Genomic DNA, 21188 nt, shown 5'->3' with positions numbered 1-21188 from the left:
TCCCAGCTCTCGAATCTCTCGCAAGAGACGGTCTGCCAGCTTGGAGGTAGCGGAGGACAATTCCGTCTGCAGCATGGACTTAAAGCTACACAGGAGCTCAGCAACCCTCAGAGCCAGAGCGGGTGACTGCAGGGGTGCCTCTCATGCCAGGTCCCCTTCGCTGGCGGGGTCTGGTTCACCCATGAGTAGAGGTGGCAGCAGCCCCGAAATTGAAGCCTGGGCTTCAGATGCGGCCTCTGGTGGGTAGGCCGCAAGTTCTGCTGAGCGCTGGTGGCTCCTGTTTTCTTGCCCATCAGGGCAGTGGGTGGCAGCAATCTGGGGGAGGCTGGTGGGAAGGCGATCAACCCCCCTGCGTCTGGTGGCCGAGGAGCGATCCTACTGTGCGGCCATTGCGGACGCTACTCACAAGCACCCCCAGTGTGGTCAGTTTTTAATAAGAAAGCAGAGGGACTGGCAGGAATACCAAGTTTTTCACACAAAGGAAGCAATACAAAGAGAACAGGATACTTTTTCAAATAAGTACAGTAGGCACATATCAGGTATATGAAATATTGGGCTTACATGTTCTCTATACCCTACCCTCAGCTTACCTTTGGATTCCCAGGAGGAGCATACGCAGCATATGGTTTAACTACAGCTGGGTCTTTCTGTTCTGGTGTTATGCCCTCCTCAGTTTCACGTGATGTAAAGGTGATTTCATTACTTGGTGTAACTGATGAGAAAAGAAGTGACACAGAATATATGTAAAAAAAACTAGGGAGGAACAACTTCCTAAATAAATATGCACATGGGCATTAGGACCCTATTATTTGATACTTGTGATTTTAGCAGGATCATATAACAAATGGACCCTAAAGGCATGGGAGGTGTGGCAGACCACTGTAGCCTGACCTTGGGAGACCTTTTACTTTGCATTCTTCTATATCTTCTACCCCCTCTCACACTGGTCATTTTCAAATGTGTCTGAAGGCAGGATTTATTTTGTTTCCCATAGAAGTCCACCCAATTTTCTTTTACGTTATCCCATTCTGTACTGGAATGATAAAAGAGAGAATATGGTTTGTGTGGACAACACTTGAATTTATGTATATACTCAATCTAGCACAAAACGGTATATCTATAGCTATAGCAAACCATGTGATTGCTATGCCAAACTACATAGTAATCTAAGTAGGTAGAAATGGCATTTGACGAAAACTTCTAGATAAATTGAATGTATACATCCTTCGGGTATAGCTATAACTAGAGATGAGCGAATTTCTCAAAAATTCGATTCGGCTGATTCGGCGAATTCCAGTGTGAAATTAGATTCGATGCGAATTTCTTCGCTACGAAGATGACTTATAAAAAGGGTTTCTAGGCTTCAGAGAGCCTTTAAATTAGTGCAGAACACTGTACCTTTAATTTAAATGCCCTTGGAGATGAGGAAAGAGAAGGAGAAGGAGAAGGATGAGAAGAAGGAGAAGGATGAGAAGAAGGAGAAGGAGAAGGATGAGAAGAAGGAGAAGGAGAAGGATGAGAAGAAGGAGAAGGATGAGAAGAAGGAGAAGGAGAAGGATGAGAAGAAGGAGAAGGAGAAGGATGAGAAGAAGGAGAAGGATGAGAAGAAGGAGAAGGATGAGAAGAAGGAGAAGGAGAAGGATGAGAAGAAGGAGAAGGATGAGAAGAAGGAGAAGGATGAGAAGAAGGATGAGAAGAAGGAGAAGGATGAGAAGAAGGAGAAGGATGAGAAGAAGGATGAGAAGAAGGATGAGAAGAAGGAGAAGGATGAGAAGAAGGAGAAGGAGAAGGATGAGAAGGAGAAGGATGAGAAGAAGGAGAAGGATGAGAAGAAGGAGAAGGAGAAGGATGAGAAGAAGGAGAAGGAGAAGGATGAGAAGAAGGAGAAGGATGAGAAGAAGGATGAGAAGAAGGAGAAGGATGAGAAGAAGGAGAAGGATGAGAAGAAGGAGAAGGATGAGAAGAAGGAGAAGGATGAGAAGAAGGATGAGAAGAAGGAGAAGGATGAGAAGAAGGAGAAGGATGAGAAGGAGAAGGATGAGAAGACGGAGAAGGAGAAGGAGAAGCAGAAGGAGAAGGATGAGAAGAAGGAAAAGGAGAAGGATGAGAAGATGGAGAAGGAGAAGGATGAGAAGATGGAGAAGGAGAAGGATGAGAAGAAGGAGAAGGAGAAGGATGAGAAGAAGGAGAAGGATGAGAAGAAGGATGAGAAGAAGGAGAAGGAGAAGGATGAGAAGAAGGAGAAGGAGAAGGATGAGAAGAAGGAGAAGGAGAAGGATGAGGAGAAGGAGAAGGATGAGAAGAAGGAGAAGGATGAGAAGAAGGAGAAGGATGAGAAGAAGGAGAAGGAGAAGGATGAGGAGAAGGAGAAGGATGAGAAGAAGGAGAAGGATGAGAAGAAGGAGAAGGAGAAGGATGAGAAGAAGGAGAAGGATGAGAAGAAGGAGAAGGAGAAGGATGAGAAGATGGAGAAGGAGAAGGATGAGAAGAAGGAGAAGGAGAAGGATGAGAAGAAGGAGAAGGAGAAGGATGAGAAGAAGGAGAAGGATGAGGAGAAGGATGAGAAGAAGGAGAAGGATGAGAAGAAGGAGAAGGATGAGAAGAAGGAGAAGGATGAGAAGAAGGAGAAGGAGAAGGATGAGAAGAAGGAGAAGGATGAGAAGAAGGAGAAGGATGAGAAGAAGGAGAAGGAGAAGCAGAAGGAGAAGGATGAGAAGAAGGAAAAGGAGAAGGATGAGAAGATGGAGAAGGAGAAGGATGAGAAGAAGGAGAAGGAGAAGGATGAGAAGAAGGAGAAGGAGAAGGATGAGAAGATGGAGAAGGAGAAGGATGAGAAGAAGGAGAAGGATGAGAAGAAGGAGAAGGAGAAGGATGAGAAGTAGGAGAAGGAGAAGGATGAGAAGAAGGAGAAGGAGAAGGATGAGAAGAAGGAGAAGGAGAAGGATGAGAAGAAGGAGAAGGAGAAGGATGAGAAGAAGGAGAAGGATGAGAAGAAGGAGAAGGAGAAGGATGAGAAGAAGGAGAAGGAGAAGGATGAGAAGAAGGAGAAGGATGAGAAGAAGAAGGATGAGAAGAAGGATGAGAAGAAGGATGAGAAGAAGGATGAGAAGAAGGAGAAGGATGAGAAGAAGGACAGTTCTGTGACAGTTTCTGTCTATTTCTGACAGTTCTGGGACATTCACTCCATACAGCTGTTTCAACCGCTGTATGGAGGGAATGTCATGGAACTGTCAGAAATAGACTATTAATGACAGTTCTGGGACTGTCCTTCCATGCAGCGGTTGAAACATTGTATGTATTTGTTTCCATAAATGGATCCATTTATGGAAACAAATACATACAATGTTTCAACCGCTGTATGGAAGGACAGTCCCAGAACTGTCATTAATAGTCTATTTCTGACAGTTCTATGACATTCCCTCCATACAGCGGTTGAAACAGCTGTATGGAGTGAATGTCCCAGAACTGTCAGAAATAGACTATTTATGACAGTTCTGGGACTGTCCTTCCATACAGCGGTTGAAACATTGTATGTATTTGTTTCCATAAATGGATCCATTTATGGAAACAAATACATACAATGTTTCAACCGCTGTATGGAAGGACAGTCCCAGAACTGTCATTAATAGTCTATTTCTGACAGTTCTATGACATTCCCTCCATACAGCGGTTGAAACAGCTGTATGGAGTGAATGTCCCAGAACTGTCAGAAATAGACTATTTATGACAGTTCTGGGACTGTCCTTCCATACAGCGGTTGAAACATTGTATCTATTTTTTTCCATAAATGACATTCTGCAAATACACTTAGAGGAGCGCTGCAGATACACTTTTTGCCGCTGGCTTGGAATTAATCTTATTTTCATCCTACTTCTTCTTCTTCATCCTCATCCTCATAAGAAGAAAAAGAAGAAGTAGGATGAAAATAAGAATAATTCCAAGCCGGCAAAAAGTGTATCTGCAGCGCTCCTCTAAGTGTATCTGCAGAATGTCATTTATGGAAAAAAATAGATACAATGTTTCAACCGCTGTATGGAGTGAATGTCCCAGAACTGTCATAAATAGTCTATTTCTGACAGTTCTGGGACATTCACTCCATACAGCTGTTTCAACCGCTGTATGGAGGGAATGTCATAGAACTGTCAGAAATAGACTATTAATGACAGTTCTGGGACTGTCCTTCCATACAGCGGTTGAAACATTGTATGTATTTGTTTCCATAAATGGATCCATTTATGGAAACAAATAGATACAATGTTTCAACCGCTGTATGGAAGGACAGTCCCAGAACTGTCATTAATAGTCTATTTCTGACAGTTCTATGACATTCCCTCCATACAGCGGTTGAAACAGCTGTATGGAGTGAATGTCCCAGAACTGTCAGAAATAGACTATTTCTGACAGTTCTGGGACTGTCCTTCCATACAGCGGTTGAAACATTGTATCTATTTTTTTCCATAAATGACATTCTGCAAATACACTTAGAGGAGCGCTGCAGATACACTTTTTGCCGGCTTGGAATTAATCTTATTTTCATCCTACTTCTTCTTCTTCATCCTCATCCTCATAAGAAGAAAAAGAAGAAGTAGGATGAAAATAAGAATAATTCCAAGCCGGCAAAAAGTGTATCTGCAGCGCTCCTCTAAGTGTATCTGCAGAATGTCATTTATGGAAAAAAATAGATACAATGTTTCAACCGCTGTATGGAGTGAATGTCCCAGAACTGTCATAAATAGTCTATTTCTGACAGTTCTGGGACATTCACTCCATACAGCTGTTTCAACCGCTGTATGGAGGGAATGTCATAGAACTGTCAGAAATAGACTATTAATGACAGTTCTGGGACTGTCCTTCCATACAGCAGTTGAAACATTGTATCTATTTGTTTCCATAAATGGATCCATTTATGGAAACAAATAGATACAATGTTTCAACCGCTGTATGGAAGGACAGTCCCAGAACTGTCATTAATAGTCTATTTCTGACAGTTCTATGACATTCCCTCCATACAGCGGTTGAAACAGCTGTATGGAGTGAATGTCCCAGAACTGTCAGAAATAGACTATTTATGACAGTTCTGGGACATTCCCTCCATACAGCGGTTTCCGGCAAAAAGTGTATGTGCAGAGTTCCTCTATTCTGCAGATACACTTAGAGGAGCTCTGCAGATACACTTAGAGGAGCTCTGCACATACACTTTTTGCCGGCTTGGAATTATTCTTATTTTCATCCTACTTCTTCTTCTTCTTCATCATCCTCATCCTCATCCTCTTCTTCTTCTTCTGAGGATGAGGATGAGGATGAAGAAGAAGAAGAAGAAGAAGAAGTAGGATGAAAATAAGATTAATTCCAAGCCGGCAAAAAGTGTATGTGCAGAGCTCCTCTAAGTGTATCTGCAGAGCTCCTCTAAGTGTATCTGCAGAATAGAGGAACTCTGCACATACACTTTTTGCCGGCTTGCAATTATTCTTATTTTCATCCTACTTCTTCTTCTTCTTCTTCTTCTTCTTCTTCATCCTCTTCTTCTTCTTCTGAGGATGAGGATAAAGAAGAAGAAGAAGAAGAAGAAGTAGGATGAAAATAAGATTAATTCCAAACAGGCAAAAAGTGTATGTGCAGAGCTCCTCTAAGTGTATCTGCAGAATAGAGGAACTCTGCACATACACTTTTTGCCGGCTTGGAATTATTCTTATTTTCATCCTACTGCTTCTTCTTCTTCTTCATCCTCATCCTCATCCTCAGAAGAAGAGGATGAGGATGAGGATGAAGAAGAAGAAGAAGAAGAAGTAGGATGAAAAGAAGAATAATTCCAAGCCGGCAAAAAGTGTATGTGCAGAGTTCCTCTATTTCTGACAGTTCTCTCACAGCTTCTTCACATGTACAGCGGTTGAAACATCTGTATCCTAAATGGAAACTAATAGATACAAATTGTATCTATTAGTTTCCATTTAGGATACAGATGTTTCAACCGCTGTACATGTGAAGAAGCTGTGAGAGAACTGTCAGAAATAGAGGAACTCTGCACATACACTTTTTGCCGGCTTGGAATTATTCTTCTTTTCATCCTACTTCTTCTTCTTCTTCTTCATCCTCATCCTCTTCTTCTGAGGATGAAGATGAAGAAGAAGAAGAAGTAGGATGAAAAGAAGAATAATTCCAAGCCGGCAAAAAGTGTATGTGCAGAGTTCCTCTATTTCTGACAGTTCTCTCACAGCTTCTTCACATGAACAGTGGTTGAAACATCTGTATCCTAAATGTAAACTAATAGATACAATGTTTCAACCGCTAAACATGTGTTCCTTCTGTCAGAGAACTGTCAGAAATAGCGGAGCTCACTGCAGGGACACTTTTGCCGGCTGATCGGGAAATGTTCGATTCGCGCACCCGAAGTAGGCAAAATTTCGGTTTCGCCGCGAATCGAATATTTCCTGAAATTCGACTCGAATTCCGGTTCGCCTGGTTCGATTCGCTCATCTCTAGCTATAACATTGCTATACAATCATTGGTTTTGGTGACCCAGTCGAAAGGTGATGTCACACCACCGGTCATATCACTGCCTTGACCTATGCTAGACCCAAGTATTTTCACAGGGGAGGAGGTCACATGATTTTCCATATCCCAAAAGTGTTGCTTATTGTCACCAGAGGAAGGAAGATTTGGTGGGTTAACCCAGGTAAAGTGAGGGAGACAGGGGACCCTCCACTTTTTCTTACATGGGCAACAGTGACTCTTTATAGTTTTCAATAAAGGGAGACATACTGTCTCTGCTTGTCCTGGTGACCACTCTGACTGGAAATTAAAGTATGGGAAAGGTCAGCAGGGACAGGAAAATATTCCTATGGGAATACTTGTTTTGGTGACGAAGAGGGCATTTCCCTCATTTTGGAGCGAACCCCTCCACTAACTGTTGTGTGAAGTGAAGAGAAATCTCTCAGATGGGATACAGGTAGCAAAAAAAAAAAATAAAATGTTGGCTTTAAACATATTTTAAGTGCTTGTTCACATATAGTGCAGTGACCAGCGGTTTTCTATAAAACACAATGAGTATGACCATCAAAGGAGCAAAATGGTCTAATTGTATCCTGCTGTCTGCTTTCGCTCAGCTTATATTACATTTTACGCAACAAATTATTGATATATCAAGCACAATTTTAGTACTCATTTCATAGTGGTGACCACTTTAAATATTAGCTGTAATCAATCTCAATGAGTATGTCAGGGTTATGTCAGGGAGATTACTAACAAAATGATGTCAGAAATCAAACTTACTTATCTGCACATTGTTTGGCCTTTCTGCATTAGGAAATGATAAATACACATTATATCTTTCCTCTTTAGCATCATCAAGACCAGAATCACTATTTTTCCAGCGACTTAGTATGAACCTCACTAATTCTTCATCCCCTTCTGTTGTGGCCATGTGAGGAGATTCACTGAGTTTCCTGTTGGAAAGAAAGGTTCATTATTTTTATATATATATATATATATATATATATATATATATAGACACAGAGTGAGAAACAGCATGAGGAACACCAAAGCAAAAAAGACCTTCAAAAATGTATTATGGAAACATAATCTACCATCCTAGTAAATAAGCGTTTCTGCTCTGAGCCATTCACAGTAGCAGCCATCAGTGGCATACCTAAGAATATACTATTTTTTAAAAATATGTCTTATCTTTCCAGGAGAGGAAACTCTGTTATGCCCCACTTACGAAGAGGAATACACCGAGTTTCCCCTCATTAACATATAACAAGCAACCCAGTTTTCAGCTCTTTTTAATCCTTTGGTAGGACAGACAGGGGTGATTTAATAAAGCTGGAGCACTCAGAATCTGGTAAAGCTGTGCGTGGTAACCAATCAGCTTCTAACTTCAGCTTGTTCAAATAAAACTTTTACAATAAAACCAGAGCTGCACCAGATTTTGCATGCTCCAGTTTTAGCAAATCTCCCCCACAGTATTCAAATCCATTTTACAACTGATACTGAGATCTTCCAGCACAGTACAGCTAGGGTTAATTATGGTAAACATTAAAGTAGAATTCCAGCCTAACACTAACTGTGCTTAAAAATGTTTCTTCCTTCCTCCTGCTACCTGTGCTGTGTAATTAAAGCGATTCTAAAGGTTAATTTTTTTTTTTGGAAAATAACAAACATGTTTATACTTACCTGCCGTGTGCAGTAGTTTTGCACACAGCAGCTTGGATCCTCCTCTTCGCAGGCTGTCCTGGCCCCTCCCTCCTGTCTGGTGCCCCTACAGCAAATAGTTTGCTATGGGGGCACCTTCTGCTCCATGTGTCCATTCACGCACAGAGTCGCAGCTTGCCCCTACCCCCTCTCTCTCCTCATTGGCTAACTGGCTGTGATTGACAGCCAATGGCTCCCACTTGCTGTCTCAGCCACTGAGGAAACAGAGACCCAGGGCAGCCAAGGCTGTCATTCACATCGCTGGATCACGATGAGGCTCAGGTAAGTATTGAGAGGGCTGGGGGCACCGTTGCACACAGGTTTTTTTTACCTACATGCATAGAATGCATGAAGGTAAAAACCTTGAGCCTTTACAACCACTTTAAGGTTTGTATACAGTACCCACATATTTTTAGTCTGCTCTGTTCTGGTCACATATGTTTTTCCATAAGGTAGGCAGTATAGGTAGCTGCAGGGGGAAGGGAACATTTTTAAGACTAGTTAGTGTATGCTGGAATTCTTTTTGGAGTTTTCAGAAAAGAGAAAGTAAAAAGTAAACAGCAATTTTTGAATTGAAGTTATGCTATCTGAATGAGCATTTGTGACAACTTTAAAGTAGGTGTTATCCCAATTTGCCTGCAAAAGTGGAACTACACTTTAATTCTCCTGTATGTGCAGCACTCTATTCTTGTCAGCAGTCGTCTCTAATAAAAGAAGTGCCTTAACTATAAAGACAGAGATATTGTCCTTTGTCTTGTTAGAGATTGGGGCAATATTACTGTTATCAATGCAAGTGCCAGTGTTCTCTGCATTTTCTGTCAAAGTAAAAGAAAAGGAGGTTTACACAAATAGATGTCTTTGAGATCTATAAATCAAATATTGGATATTTTATGAAGCCAGACTGAAAATGGTAGATTTAACCCACTATGTCTTCCTCAGATTGCCATAAAAAAGTTCTCATTGGAATTGAAAGCTGGAGCTAAGACAAAAGAGCACCTCCAGTCTAGGCACAAATTTTGTTCCAAGGAGTATATTTGACCTGTCCATTGGGGTTGATTTACTGAAGGGGAAAAGCATATTCACATTGCAAAAAAGAATTTTCACTTTGCAGGTCTGGGGAATGTGGTAAAAACTCACTTTGCAAAGAATCCCCCACACAAGCACAGAAATATAATAAAATAGTATTTTTGCTTGCACATGATTGGATGATGGAAGTAATCAGAGCTCCACCTTATTTATTAAAGTGTTACTAAACCCACAACAGTAATATCAGTCTGTAAGTCCATGATAAAGGTATTTTTACTATCAAAAACTTTCTTGACCAGCTAGGCATGGAGTAGTATAAATACAAGTTTGTTATTAAGTAATTGGAACCCTAGAGTTCTGCAAGAAGTCCCAGGGGTTTTGACACAAATCAACATTGTGGCAGATGTATATCCACCCCATGTTGTTTCCAGTGTTGTCCTCAATGCGCACTGACAGTGAGCACTGTCAGTGCATATTAATACCAGATGCCTCCTCTGTAGTTTTGGTTCCTGTGAACTAAGAGAGTGGCAACGGGAGAAATGCGGAGAGTGGGAGCCATGAGTGCAGACTATAGAAGTGGGGAGCACAGAGCAGGAGACATTCATGCAGACCATGGAAGGGGGGAGCATAGAGCAGGAGACGTGAATGCAGACCACAGAGGTAGGGAGGAAGGAGCAGGAGACATGAATGCAGACCACGGAGGAAGTTAGCACACAGCAGTAGACATGAATGCAGACCATGGAGGTGGGGAGCACAGAGCAGGAGACGTGAATGCAGACCACGGAGGTGGGGAGCACAGAGAAGGAGACGTGAATGCAGACCATGGAGGAAGTTAGCACACAGCAGGAGACATGAATGCAGACCATGGAGGTGGGAAGCACAGAGCAGTATACATAAATGCAGACCATGGATGTGGGGAGCACAGAGCAGTAGACAGGAATGCAGACCATGGAGGTGGTGAGATACTGTCTGAATAGTAGCAGTGATGCACACTGTGGATGGAGGAGCAGAGAAAAGAAGAACATGATTGGATCAGGATATGAGATCCTGTGTATAGCAGCACTGAATAAAGACTGCAGAGAGTGGGACAACACAGCTGGATCAGACTAAATGTAGCAGGAGGTGAGATCATAATAACTTTATGTTATGCCATACCTGTACATAGTGCTATTATAATCTGACCTTCTGCTATATTCAGCATAATCCAACTGTGCGGTCCCGCTCTGTGCTCCCCACCCCTGCACTCTGCTTTCAGCTGCTACCATACACAGGATCTGGCCTCCAGCAACATTCAGTCATGTGCTCCTGCTCTCTGTTCTCCTCCTTGCACCACCTTGTGAGTTCACAGGAGCTGGAACTACAGAAGGTATCAATATGTACTGACAATACTTGCTATACCCAAAGTATTTTTTGCCGGCCAAGTCTGCACTGTTTTTCCATCAATTTTTATGCATATGTTGTGAACAAGGGCCAATTGTTCCCATGTTCTGCTGCCTTATTTGTGAATCACAATATTTGGGAGTTTTGTTCATGTTCAGCAAGACCTTGTTCACAGCATATGCGCATTAAAATTGATAGAAAATATGTGGGCATAAAAAAGCAAGCTCAATTATTACATTAAGGAGGTACATTTTTTCTAATATTTATTCTATTATTTAAGGCTATTTGTAAAATAATTGTTGGTATATCTATAGCTTGCTGATCAGATCCAATGTTTCGTGAGCTTTAGCTCTGAAATTTTTTTGGGGGGGGCTTCCGCGAGATCTCAGTTTTTGCAGGGCTTAGTCCAACGTAAAAAGGTTGAGAAACACTGTCCTAGTGCTGTAAACACAGAGCAAAGTATAGCAATATGGGCATGTTTTATAAAATAATGTTCTAATTTTTGTAGATTCATTCAAATAAGTACTAGGTTGATGGGATATACACTGATTGACCATACCAAGATGACAACTGAAAGGTAAAGTGAATATCATCTTGTTACAATGGCATCTGAAAGTCAGTGGGATATATTAGGCAACAAGTAAACATGCTGTTCCTGAAGTTGTATTGAAAGCAGAAAAAAGTGGGCATTGTAGTTTGTTGTGTATGGGGCTGCGTAGTTGCAAACCAGTCATGGTGTCAATGTTATCCCGTGTCCACAAACAAAAATATCTACAAAGGGCATGTGAGCATCAGAACTGGGCCACGGAGCAATGGAAGAAGTTGACCTGGTCTGAAGAATCACATTTTCTTCTGCATCATGTGGATGGCCAGGTGCATGTGCATTGCTGACCTGGGGAAGAGATGGCACCAGGATGCAGTATAAAGAACGCAAGGCAAGCCACCTACCTAAATGTAAAATATTTAGAAGCTATTTTTTGTTTATTAAGTGTATGGTTACAGGAACTTACATAGAGATACTGTAGAAACCATTCACTATTCTAGTATATGTGTATCAATAATACCTATCAAGCTATGGTTTCCTAAAGCTGTCTATACACATATTGAAGTTGTTCCATGGGGGTCCTGTTGGCACCACCCAGTTTGACAAAAGTAAATTGAAATTTTGGCTTTTTGTAAAAAAAGCTGGACAGAAAATTCTCAGCCAAACAGTGTCTGCATAGTTTGGGCATTCTGACAGCCACAGGAGCCTACTTTGGGTCTGGTACGGAGGTTGAGGGAAACCCCATGACAAAATGATTTTTAACAAATGGTGTGGGTCCCCCCAAAATCCTTACCAGACCTGACAGGCCAGGAAAGGGGGGCAAATGAGTATGCCCCCTCCTGAACCATACCAGGCCACATGCCCTCAACTTGGAGGGGATGCTTTGGGAGGGGGCAACTCCTCCACCAAAGCACCTTGTCTCCATGTTGATGAGGACAAGGGCCTTTTCCCCACAACCCTGGCCCAGCAGCTGTGGGGGGTTCAGGACGATGACTTATCAGAATCTGCCCCCCCCATGTAACCCCCTACTCATTCATCAAAAAAATGTGCAAAGTAAATAGGAACAGAGATAGTTTTTGACAAGTCCTTTATTTGAAAGAAAAGTAAAAAAAAATGTCTCTTGTCGTAAATCCAGTGTCAATCTTAATAAATATCATCCGCCAACCGAAAAAAGCCTCAAATAAGAAGGATTTTTCAGTTCTGGGAGCCTGGTGCTGGGGTACATTATTTACATGGGGCTTGTGGTGCTGAAAATAAGTCAAAATGTCAAAGTTCCACTAAGTGTCCCTAACGTCTGAAATATTTGTAAAACCAAATAGCAACCTAACAGTTAACTTTCATCCTACTCAAACCCTTGTAACAATTATAACACCCATCTTAAACCATCAAACAAGCCCATAACCCCCAACCTCCCCCCAATATGAAAAACAACTCTCTCCCTATATTGAAAAGATGAAATTAAAACTTCTTTGCAAAGCACATGGATGATACTTACATGATTTGCTGCTCATGCTGCTGAACTGGGTGTGTAATATGCCTGGTCCCCCATTGCGTGCTAAGGTTCTGGTTCCATCACTGCAGTGCTCTGTAGGGAAGTAGGGGCTTGAGGGTGAAACCACAAAGCTCTGTGGGGGATACCTTGCATCCAAAATTCCTGGACATGTCGAATGCAGATCCTAGCTTTAAATTGAACCCTACCTCTAAAATGTAATCTTACCTAGGCCAAGCAACTTCTAAACTAACCCTTAAGACCTTAACATTTTAAACATTAACCCTAACACTTAACCTGTTCACGCCTGGTCAATAGCAGAATGACGGCCAAGCGGGTGGCATCATATGACGTCCTTCCCAGATCGCACCTTGCGCGTGCCTACGGGGCCGTGCAGTGGCAAGATCTGTCACCGGCTGTGTACCTTGGACACAGCCGATGACAGATCTGTGTACCGACCCGTTGCCAGTACCATGTGACCTGCTGTGACCAATCATAGCAGGTTACATAATTGTAAACAATGGATGGCTTCCTTTCATGCCATCTGTTGTATACAATTTTGTCACTAGCTGTGATTGGTCACAGTGATCATATGTGCAGATTGGGTCAATCACAGCTAATCACAACAAAAAAATCTGAATGAATTGATTTCATTCAGTTAAATGCTTGCTTATAGCAAAGAAATCCTTTGCTATAAGCAATCATAATGTGTAAAAAAAAAAAAAAATACTGATCACTTTCCCAGAGTACTACAATGTTACTATGGTAACATTACACTACTCTGATCACAGTTTATTATGAAAAAAAAATCTTTAAAAAAGAAAAAAATTTAATTAAAAATAAATAAATTTAAAAAAATTTAAAAAATATGGATTATTATTTATTTTTTACTGTCACCAATCAGCGTCCCTGATCACTGCCTCACCAGGTATATAATGATGCTGTACTGCACTGGTGACAGTATGTACAAAACAATTGGGAAAAATTGTTTTTGTAATTTCTACATTTTCTAAAAAATTATGACAAAAAAATTTCAACTTCAAAAAAACTTGCCATGCCTCTTACTAAATACCTCAGACTGTCTACTTCAGGATTGATCGATTTTCAGATATATACCATAGTATGTAAACTCTATAACTTTCCTACAGACTAAATAATAAATACTGATTGGGTTTATTTTGACTTAAGGAAATGTAGCAAAATACATCTTGGCCTAAATTTATAACGGAGAATTATTTATTTGCAAAATTTGAGAAAAGTTTAGTTTGTGTACAGCATTGCTTGCCCGCGCAATTGTAATTCAAAGTGTGAGAGCTCTGAAAGCTGAAAATTGGCCAGGAAGGGGGTAAAAGTGCCCGGTATTGAAGTGGGTAAAGCTCAATTCCAGAAAAAAGTTTATTTTTAGTTTTGGATGGTGTAAGGGAGGGTTAGAACCTCAATCAGGTTTTTAGTTTTTTTCTGATTGTGTCCCAATGGGGTACTTTGTTTTCATTTACATCTTTAAACTGGATAAAGACTGCACTAAAAACCTAACAGAGATTCCAAACCTTCCCCACACTGCTATAAATATTGCTTTATCGCTGTCTGTAAACCTCTTGTTATGCAACCCTTCAGATTATAAATATATAATAGGAAGGATATGGAAAACCTCCAACAGGGACACAGAGAGCTGTAAAAAGCTGGCATTCTTTCCAGTCCTCTCCTAATCAAATAAAAAAAGATATTGCTATCTGTGTTTCACTTCAGGAGATTTTTTCTATCTTTCAATCCTGTTGAAACATTGTCGCTGGCATAGAAAGTGAGGGAAAATCTCTTTGTAGGGGACCACAATAGAAAAGTGAAAAGTTGCAGAAGTTCCAACCCTTCAACACTCTATCCAAAGCTAACAAAATTGGCTGGAGATATACTTTAAGAAGCAGAGCGACTGAAACTTTTTTGCTCAATCCATTGGTTGAACTAGTTATAGCTATATTTAGTATGAAAGCAAAAATATAGAAGACCATGGATTTAAAATGTTACCCACATAAAAAATAACTTTAAAATATACACTGCAACAATAGCTCAATATACTCTGTGTGCACGCTGAAAATACAAATACTTGCCCTTTAAATATTACACTTAAGAGCAGTTTGTTGGTAAGGTCTGTTTATTAGTTGTTTCTTATCTTATCAGTTAATATGATCATTCAGCAAATAGTCTTTTTATCTTTTGAGCAAAAGTCTACTTCTGAATTAACCCTTTTGCATTCAGGTTTGTGAAAACCCCACTGTGTGTTAAGCTGGCCATAGACGGATCATTTTTATTTTTGGTCAGTCCGCAGGCTGAACAAAAAACAATGAACAGATTCCTCACAAGTAAGGTGGATGGAGTTGTCCCTTCTGCTGGGACATTGTATTCTGGACTCTCTGTAGTCAGAATATACCAATGAGCAGCTGCATCCCATTGCCTGCAGACGCTGATTGACAATACTTTTCCAACATTCCCATTTGAAAGACGTTGGTTTAATGATCTGTTTCTGTCAAACAGGAACAGCGACACATTGATCAAAATTTGTCCGGTCTCTGCTCAACCAGCTGAATTTCCATCCATATATGGCCAGTTATAGCATATCTATGTGTATCGTTGAGAGGCTGAGCCAGGTGGCGGTGTAGGCTCCTGGTTAGTTCCTGACTATAGTATATGGTCGCGATCTTTCCCCAGCCTGGACTGTCTGTGTGACGTCAGCCAACAGTAGATTTTAGCTCGCTGTCAGCTGAAAACGGGTCACAGGAGGATTTGGCTGGAATTAGACTTTAAAGCAGAACTTTACTCATAACAACTTGATAAAAAATAATGTTCCTTAACAAGGAACATACATTTGACATTAATAATTATGCTACCAAAATTCGGGTGTGTTATAAATTGCCTCCAGCATTGTTCCTGTTTCTTCTTGCCAGTGGCTGCCATTTTGCTGAAGCTACGTTTTAGGCACAGTGCCAAAAAATATAAAGCAACTGAGCATGTGCAGAGCAGGGTGATACAATGTGTTACTTGATTTTAAACAGTATAGGCACTTATTTTTTATGTTTTACATAGCTATTTATGCAAAAGGGGTCAGCATGAAGTTATCTAGCAGGACTTAATTTTCTGACTAAAGTTCCTTTTTAAAGAGAAACTCATTCTATTCATGTACTATTTGGCACTTACCTCAGATTAGCTTCTATTGCTTTATTGTCAACTTCCTTCATGAACTCCCTGATAAACTTTTCATCTACATCTTGAGAAAGATCTTTGGCCCAGGATGGGGTTTTTGAGATACCAAAGTGACCAATGAGTAATCCACTGGCCAGTATTACAGCTCCAGCGACTATGCCAACTACAATCTTCCACAGGTTCATGGTTCTTTGATGATCCAAGGTAACTAAGGAAAGAACATCTTCAGGGCTCAGGACACTTTATAAAGTACAATCTTGCTGTGACCTTGTGCCCTGACCCGCCTCTAGATTATGGAGTATGGTCTTCAGCACCTTCTATAACAGGTATGTTACACATTATCAAAACTGAGCTGTAAAGCATTTTTGGCAGTCTTAGTGATCAAATCTGTCCTTTGGCCCAAAGTAAGTCTGCTAGAATAGGATAAAGATATTACAGCATTTATTGTAGGACATTGTTAATTTTTATTAGGTATGGCTTTGAACCTGATAAAATGCTACAGAGGTTACACAGTGCAGCACATACCAACAGATGTAATATTATTCAGTACCATGAGTGACATCTTTTACAAGGGAGTATAAAAAAATACTGCTATAAACCAATTAAATTAGGATTTTCAAGACCATGTAGATTTGTATACAAGAATTTCTACCTTTGATCCATGTGATTATGTGTTAAACAGCCCTCATATGGGTTGTAATTGGTTATTTATTCAGAAAACTGATTACATATTTTTGTAAAGTTAAGAAAACCCAAAGTGAAAAAAACATACAGCATGAAAGCTAGCTAATGCTACATTTGATGCTGCATTTTATCCTATTTATTAACATTTGCTGTTATAATAAAGATCGTCTTTTACAAAAAGACAAGGGGTGCATTTATCAGTGATTTGGCAAGAAATTAACTCAACATTCACCCATTTTATTTTACCAATATTGGTTTGTTCCACATTTCCAATATGTGGTCCCACAGTGGTTTTTACCCATTTTTGATTAAGATTGGCCCTTTGAAAATAGCATCTAACAAGTATGACTTTTCTTTAGAGCTGATTTTTTTTGTTTATGGAGAATGATGATCAGATTTAACTCCTCCGTTGTATTATAAATTACATAACATATGGAATGGGGCTTTGTTGAGACACCAAAATGACACTACAAGAATTGTTATTAAAAATACAAAATTTTTTAAAATTAATATTCAGATTAAAACAGACCAAAAGGGGGCGTGGTCTGACTGGCATGGCGTGAGGACGTTCTTCTCTTAGCTTTCGCTACCCCTGGGTACAACACCACGGCAGCAACGCTCTCCATCCTCAGCTACCACACCAGGCATGCTTCCCAAACGCCGCCCATCCTCTCAGCCACCTGGCAGTGGCAGCTCCCGCTCGAGCAGGATACATTCCTTCTTTGGCCCGCTCACGGGCAGCTCCAGGCCTCCTGCCAAGATGGTGCCCAGCCATGAGGGGACCCAGGGTTCTCCATTAGCCAGCAGTGGTGGATCCCCTGCATCACTGGCCACCTCTCAGGTACAGTGCCATAGCCCCTCGCTCTCCCCATATTCGGAGTTTATTATTATTATTATACAGGAGATAGAAGCGGTGGAGCAGGATTGGGATTTGAAGGATCACATTCAGACCCTCCCCACTAGAGAGGACATGCAGAAACTATTAGCAACTGTTGAGACCTCCTTTAAACAAGCAATTGAGGGTCTCATTGCAGACACAGTAGAGTTGGGAAACAGAGTGGAGGTCTAAGAGATGAGACATTCTGACTCTCTTCATACTATTGGTGCTCTGCATGAAAATTCTAAGTGTCATGAGAGAGTGTTAAATTCTCTACTAGACCAGCTTGATGATTATGAAAACAGGTTCAAGGTATTTTCTGCTAACTTCTGGGAGACTTGGCACCAGAGACCATGTGGATAGGGTCCACAGAGCCTTGCTACTGGTCCCTCAAGACACGGAACGTCCACGAGATTTCATATGTAGGCTACATAAATATTTGATGAAGGAGGCGATTATGAGACTGGCCCATGACAAACCGAAAATTATTTTCGATGGTGCTTATATTTCCCTCTTTCCAGACCTGTCTCAGAGAACTCTCATGCAGAGACAAACAGTACGCTCTCTACTGGATGCCCTGCATGAGGTAGAAGTCTCTTACTGCTGGGGATTCCCCTTTTGCCTCACAGCCACGCGCAATGGTTAGACTGCGACACTGCGTACCAAAGATGACTTACCCCACTTTCTTGATATTTTGGATCTCCCTCCGACTGATATCTCTGACTGGCGGCTTCACAGTGATGTCCCTCTACTGCAACATCCAGAACTTTGGCAACAAGTCTCCATGGGCTCTCGCAAGAAGAACCGCATGGGCAGCAGGAGCCATGCTTCTACTTCACTCTTACCTGAATATTTTGTCAGGCTACTTTGACACTACCACCTTGTTCCAAGCAGTGGGTATGGAGATTGTTAGCCATTGTGTCCCCCTATGAGCTGATGTATCTTTTGTTGTTCTTATATCAGGGACACATTCAGATGTATTTTTTTCTCTTCTTTTGTTGCTGAATATTTACATTTTTATCATTGTTCTACTGACTGTTATTATCATTGGTCAGGGTATTGAGCGTCTTGGACTACATGCAGTCAGTCACCACCTCCCATGTAGGACGGTCCACTTTTGCAGGACTTGACTTCTGCAATTTTGCAGCAGGGCTGACCCCCTTGCAGGAGGGGGGAGGGGAATCTCCCCCCTCCTCAAGGTTGTCAACCCTCTACTAGACCCATCCTTTTTTGGATGCTGTTGTTTATTTTTCACAGTTCATTGTTTATTTGTTGGTAATTTTTTTTGCTATCCCTGGGGGTGTGTTATAGTGTTGACTACTTTTCTGGGTGTTTTCTGTCCGGGTTATCAGGTACCTTTTCACCATGGCTTCCAAACTGAAAATCATGTCTTATAATGTTAGGGAACCTTGTTCCCCTCAGAAGAGGGGTTGACTCTAGCAAGAACTGCATCACCTGTCTCCGGATATTTTATTTCTGCAGGAGACGCATTTCAACTCCCTGCCTGCCTCTTCAGCCTTTTGATCAATGGTATCATAGTGTATCCCCCATATCTAAAGCGAGAGGAGTGTCCATTGCCATTTGCAAATCTTGCCCTTTTTCCCTACAGTCTGCATTAACCTAGAATGCCATTTGCTATTCTCAAGGGGTTGATTTATGGTCATAAGTACACCTTTGCCACAATTTATGCCTCAAACTCCTGTGCTATCAATTTCCTTTTGACTACTCTAAAGCAATTGCTAACTTTCAAAGAAGGTATGGTAATTCTTGGAGGTGACTTTATTATTACTCTAGATCCTTCCCTAAACACCTCATCGGGTAAAACTTTGTTCTTCTTCCGGGCACTTAAACATGTCAAGAAGCTTCTGCACGATTTACATCTGGTGGACAGCTGGAGGATATCTCATGCCCGGGTCAAAGACTTCAGTTATTACTCAAAGATGTTTGATACTTATTCCGGTCTTGATCTTATCTTTGTGGATCGATTTTACTTAAGCAATGCTCTTTTTTCTTCCATAGATCAGTTACGATATCAGACCATTCCCGTGACGATTTCCATCTGTCCCCCGACTGCCCACCAGATGGAGAGAGTATGGAGACTGAATGATAATCTTTTAGATGACCGCATTATAGTGGCAGCTGTGACAACTTCTTTGCAGTCCTACTTTGCAACCAACTCATCCGGGGAGGTTTCTACACACTGCTTTATAGGAAGTTCATAACGCAGTGATCAGAGGGGAATAGATTGCCCATGGTTCCAGACCTAAGAAAGAGAAGCAGAAGGAGAAAGCGGACTTGTTAGCTCAGATCCATCTTTTAGAAATTAAACATAAGGCCCATTTTACCACAGTAGACTCTCAGCAGCTGGAGGCTTTGTGCACGTCTTTATCTCAGAGCCTAGACCGTAGGGCCCGCAACAAGCTTAGATTTTATGCCCAACCGTTTTTATGAACACGGGAATAAGTGTGGCCACCTTATGGCCAGATAGTTGAGAAAACGACAAGCACTATGTCACATTCTTAGCCTGACAGTACAAGGTAAACAAATAGTGGACACGTGGTCAATTTCCGATGCGTTTCAGCATTTTTACGCTTCCCGCCCAGCTCCCCTATTGAGAATGATATGACCCAGATTGCTGAGACTCGAGCTTACTTACCTCCCATTGAGCAAAAGTCCAGGACGGTACAGGTTTTCTGGTCAATACTATAAAACATTCTTCTCCATTCTGGCTGAGCCCTATGTCATTATTTCAATTCCTTTACCTCTGCTAACCCCCTGCCTCCGGAGGCAATTTTGGCCTATATCACGGTGCTTCTGAAGCCAGGGAAAGACCCCCAATTTTGTGCTAACTACAGACCAATATCATTGTGAACTCTGACATCTTGGCTGTTTGACTTCATGATCATGTATCGGCCCTTGTACACACAGACCAAACGAGCTTCATGGTAGGCCACGAGGCCAGAGATAAAAACCATCCGTTCCTTACATATCTTACATTGGGTCCAACATGGTCCTGCTCAAATATCCAGTGTGGTCCTGATGGATGCCGAAAAAGGCATTCGACAGGCTGAATTGGACTTATATGCTGGAAACTCATAAATTGGGGCTTGGTAAACAGATGTTGGGCTGGATTTGGGCTATGTACGAGAAACCCAGGGCTCAGTTGAAGGTAAATGGCTCGCTGTCTGACTACTTTAGTCTTGGTAATGGGACTCGGCTATTTGCCCTTGTCCTGGAACCCTTCCTACGACAAATCCGTAGTAATAGGCACATTGAGGGGATCAATATTGGTTCTACTAAACACAAATGGTAGGCCTACGCTGATGATCTCCTTTTTTACCTCTCCCATTCCCAAACTTCCCTTCCAGTCCTCATGGACGAACCTCGTAAATTCGGCCTATTGTCCAATTTCAAAATTAATTATAATAAATCTTTATTCTGTCTATCTATGTTTCCTCTCCCATGATGTAGTCCCTACATCTCACTTTCTCTTTCGTGTGGAAAAAGGGATCTTTGCAGTATTTGGGGAATCACATCTTCCCGGACCCAAAACTTCTTTATGAACTCAATTATAGGGCCTTGCTGGACAGAGTGGTGGGGGACCCGACACTGTGGTAGACCTATCCATTGACATGATCTGGGAGGGTAAATACACTTAAAATGACGATCCTTCCTTGATTTATGTATTTATTGTATGCGATGCCAATTTCACTGCCTTACTTATTCTTCAAATGTACCCTGGGCCTTTTTTACTTTTATATGGCATGGGAAATGACCGAGGTTATCTTATGATTTGTTGCGTAGAC

At 41.4% G+C, this 21188-nt stretch overlaps 1 protein-coding gene across 1 annotated transcript in view; it reads right to left on the bottom strand.

Moving 5' to 3' along the window:
- The window catches only part of NAALADL1 (N-acetylated alpha-linked acidic dipeptidase like 1), a 79604-nt gene extending 63561 nt beyond the window's left edge, over positions 1-16043 (bottom strand). Inside the window, exons 1-3 of the mRNA XM_089653614.1 lie at positions 15816-16043; positions 7270-7442; positions 591-712 (exon numbers count right to left, since the gene is read on the bottom strand). Of these exons, the coding sequence (XP_089509740.1) occupies positions 591-712; positions 7270-7442; positions 15816-16006 (486 nt within the window). The 5' untranslated portion in view covers positions 16007-16043. The remainder of the gene's footprint in view (positions 1-590; positions 713-7269; positions 7443-15815) is intronic.
- Between the last annotated feature and the right edge of the window lie 5145 nt (positions 16044-21188).

Source organism: Staurois parvus, unplaced genomic scaffold (genome assembly GCF_062004578.1).
Source record: "Staurois parvus isolate SC_StPar_1 unplaced genomic scaffold, SC_StPar_1.0 ptg000715l, whole genome shotgun sequence".
Lineage (NCBI taxonomy): Eukaryota > Metazoa > Chordata > Amphibia > Anura > Ranidae > Staurois > Staurois parvus.
Note: the sequence above shows the minus strand (reverse complement) of the source record. Positions and strands in the feature narration are given on the sequence as shown.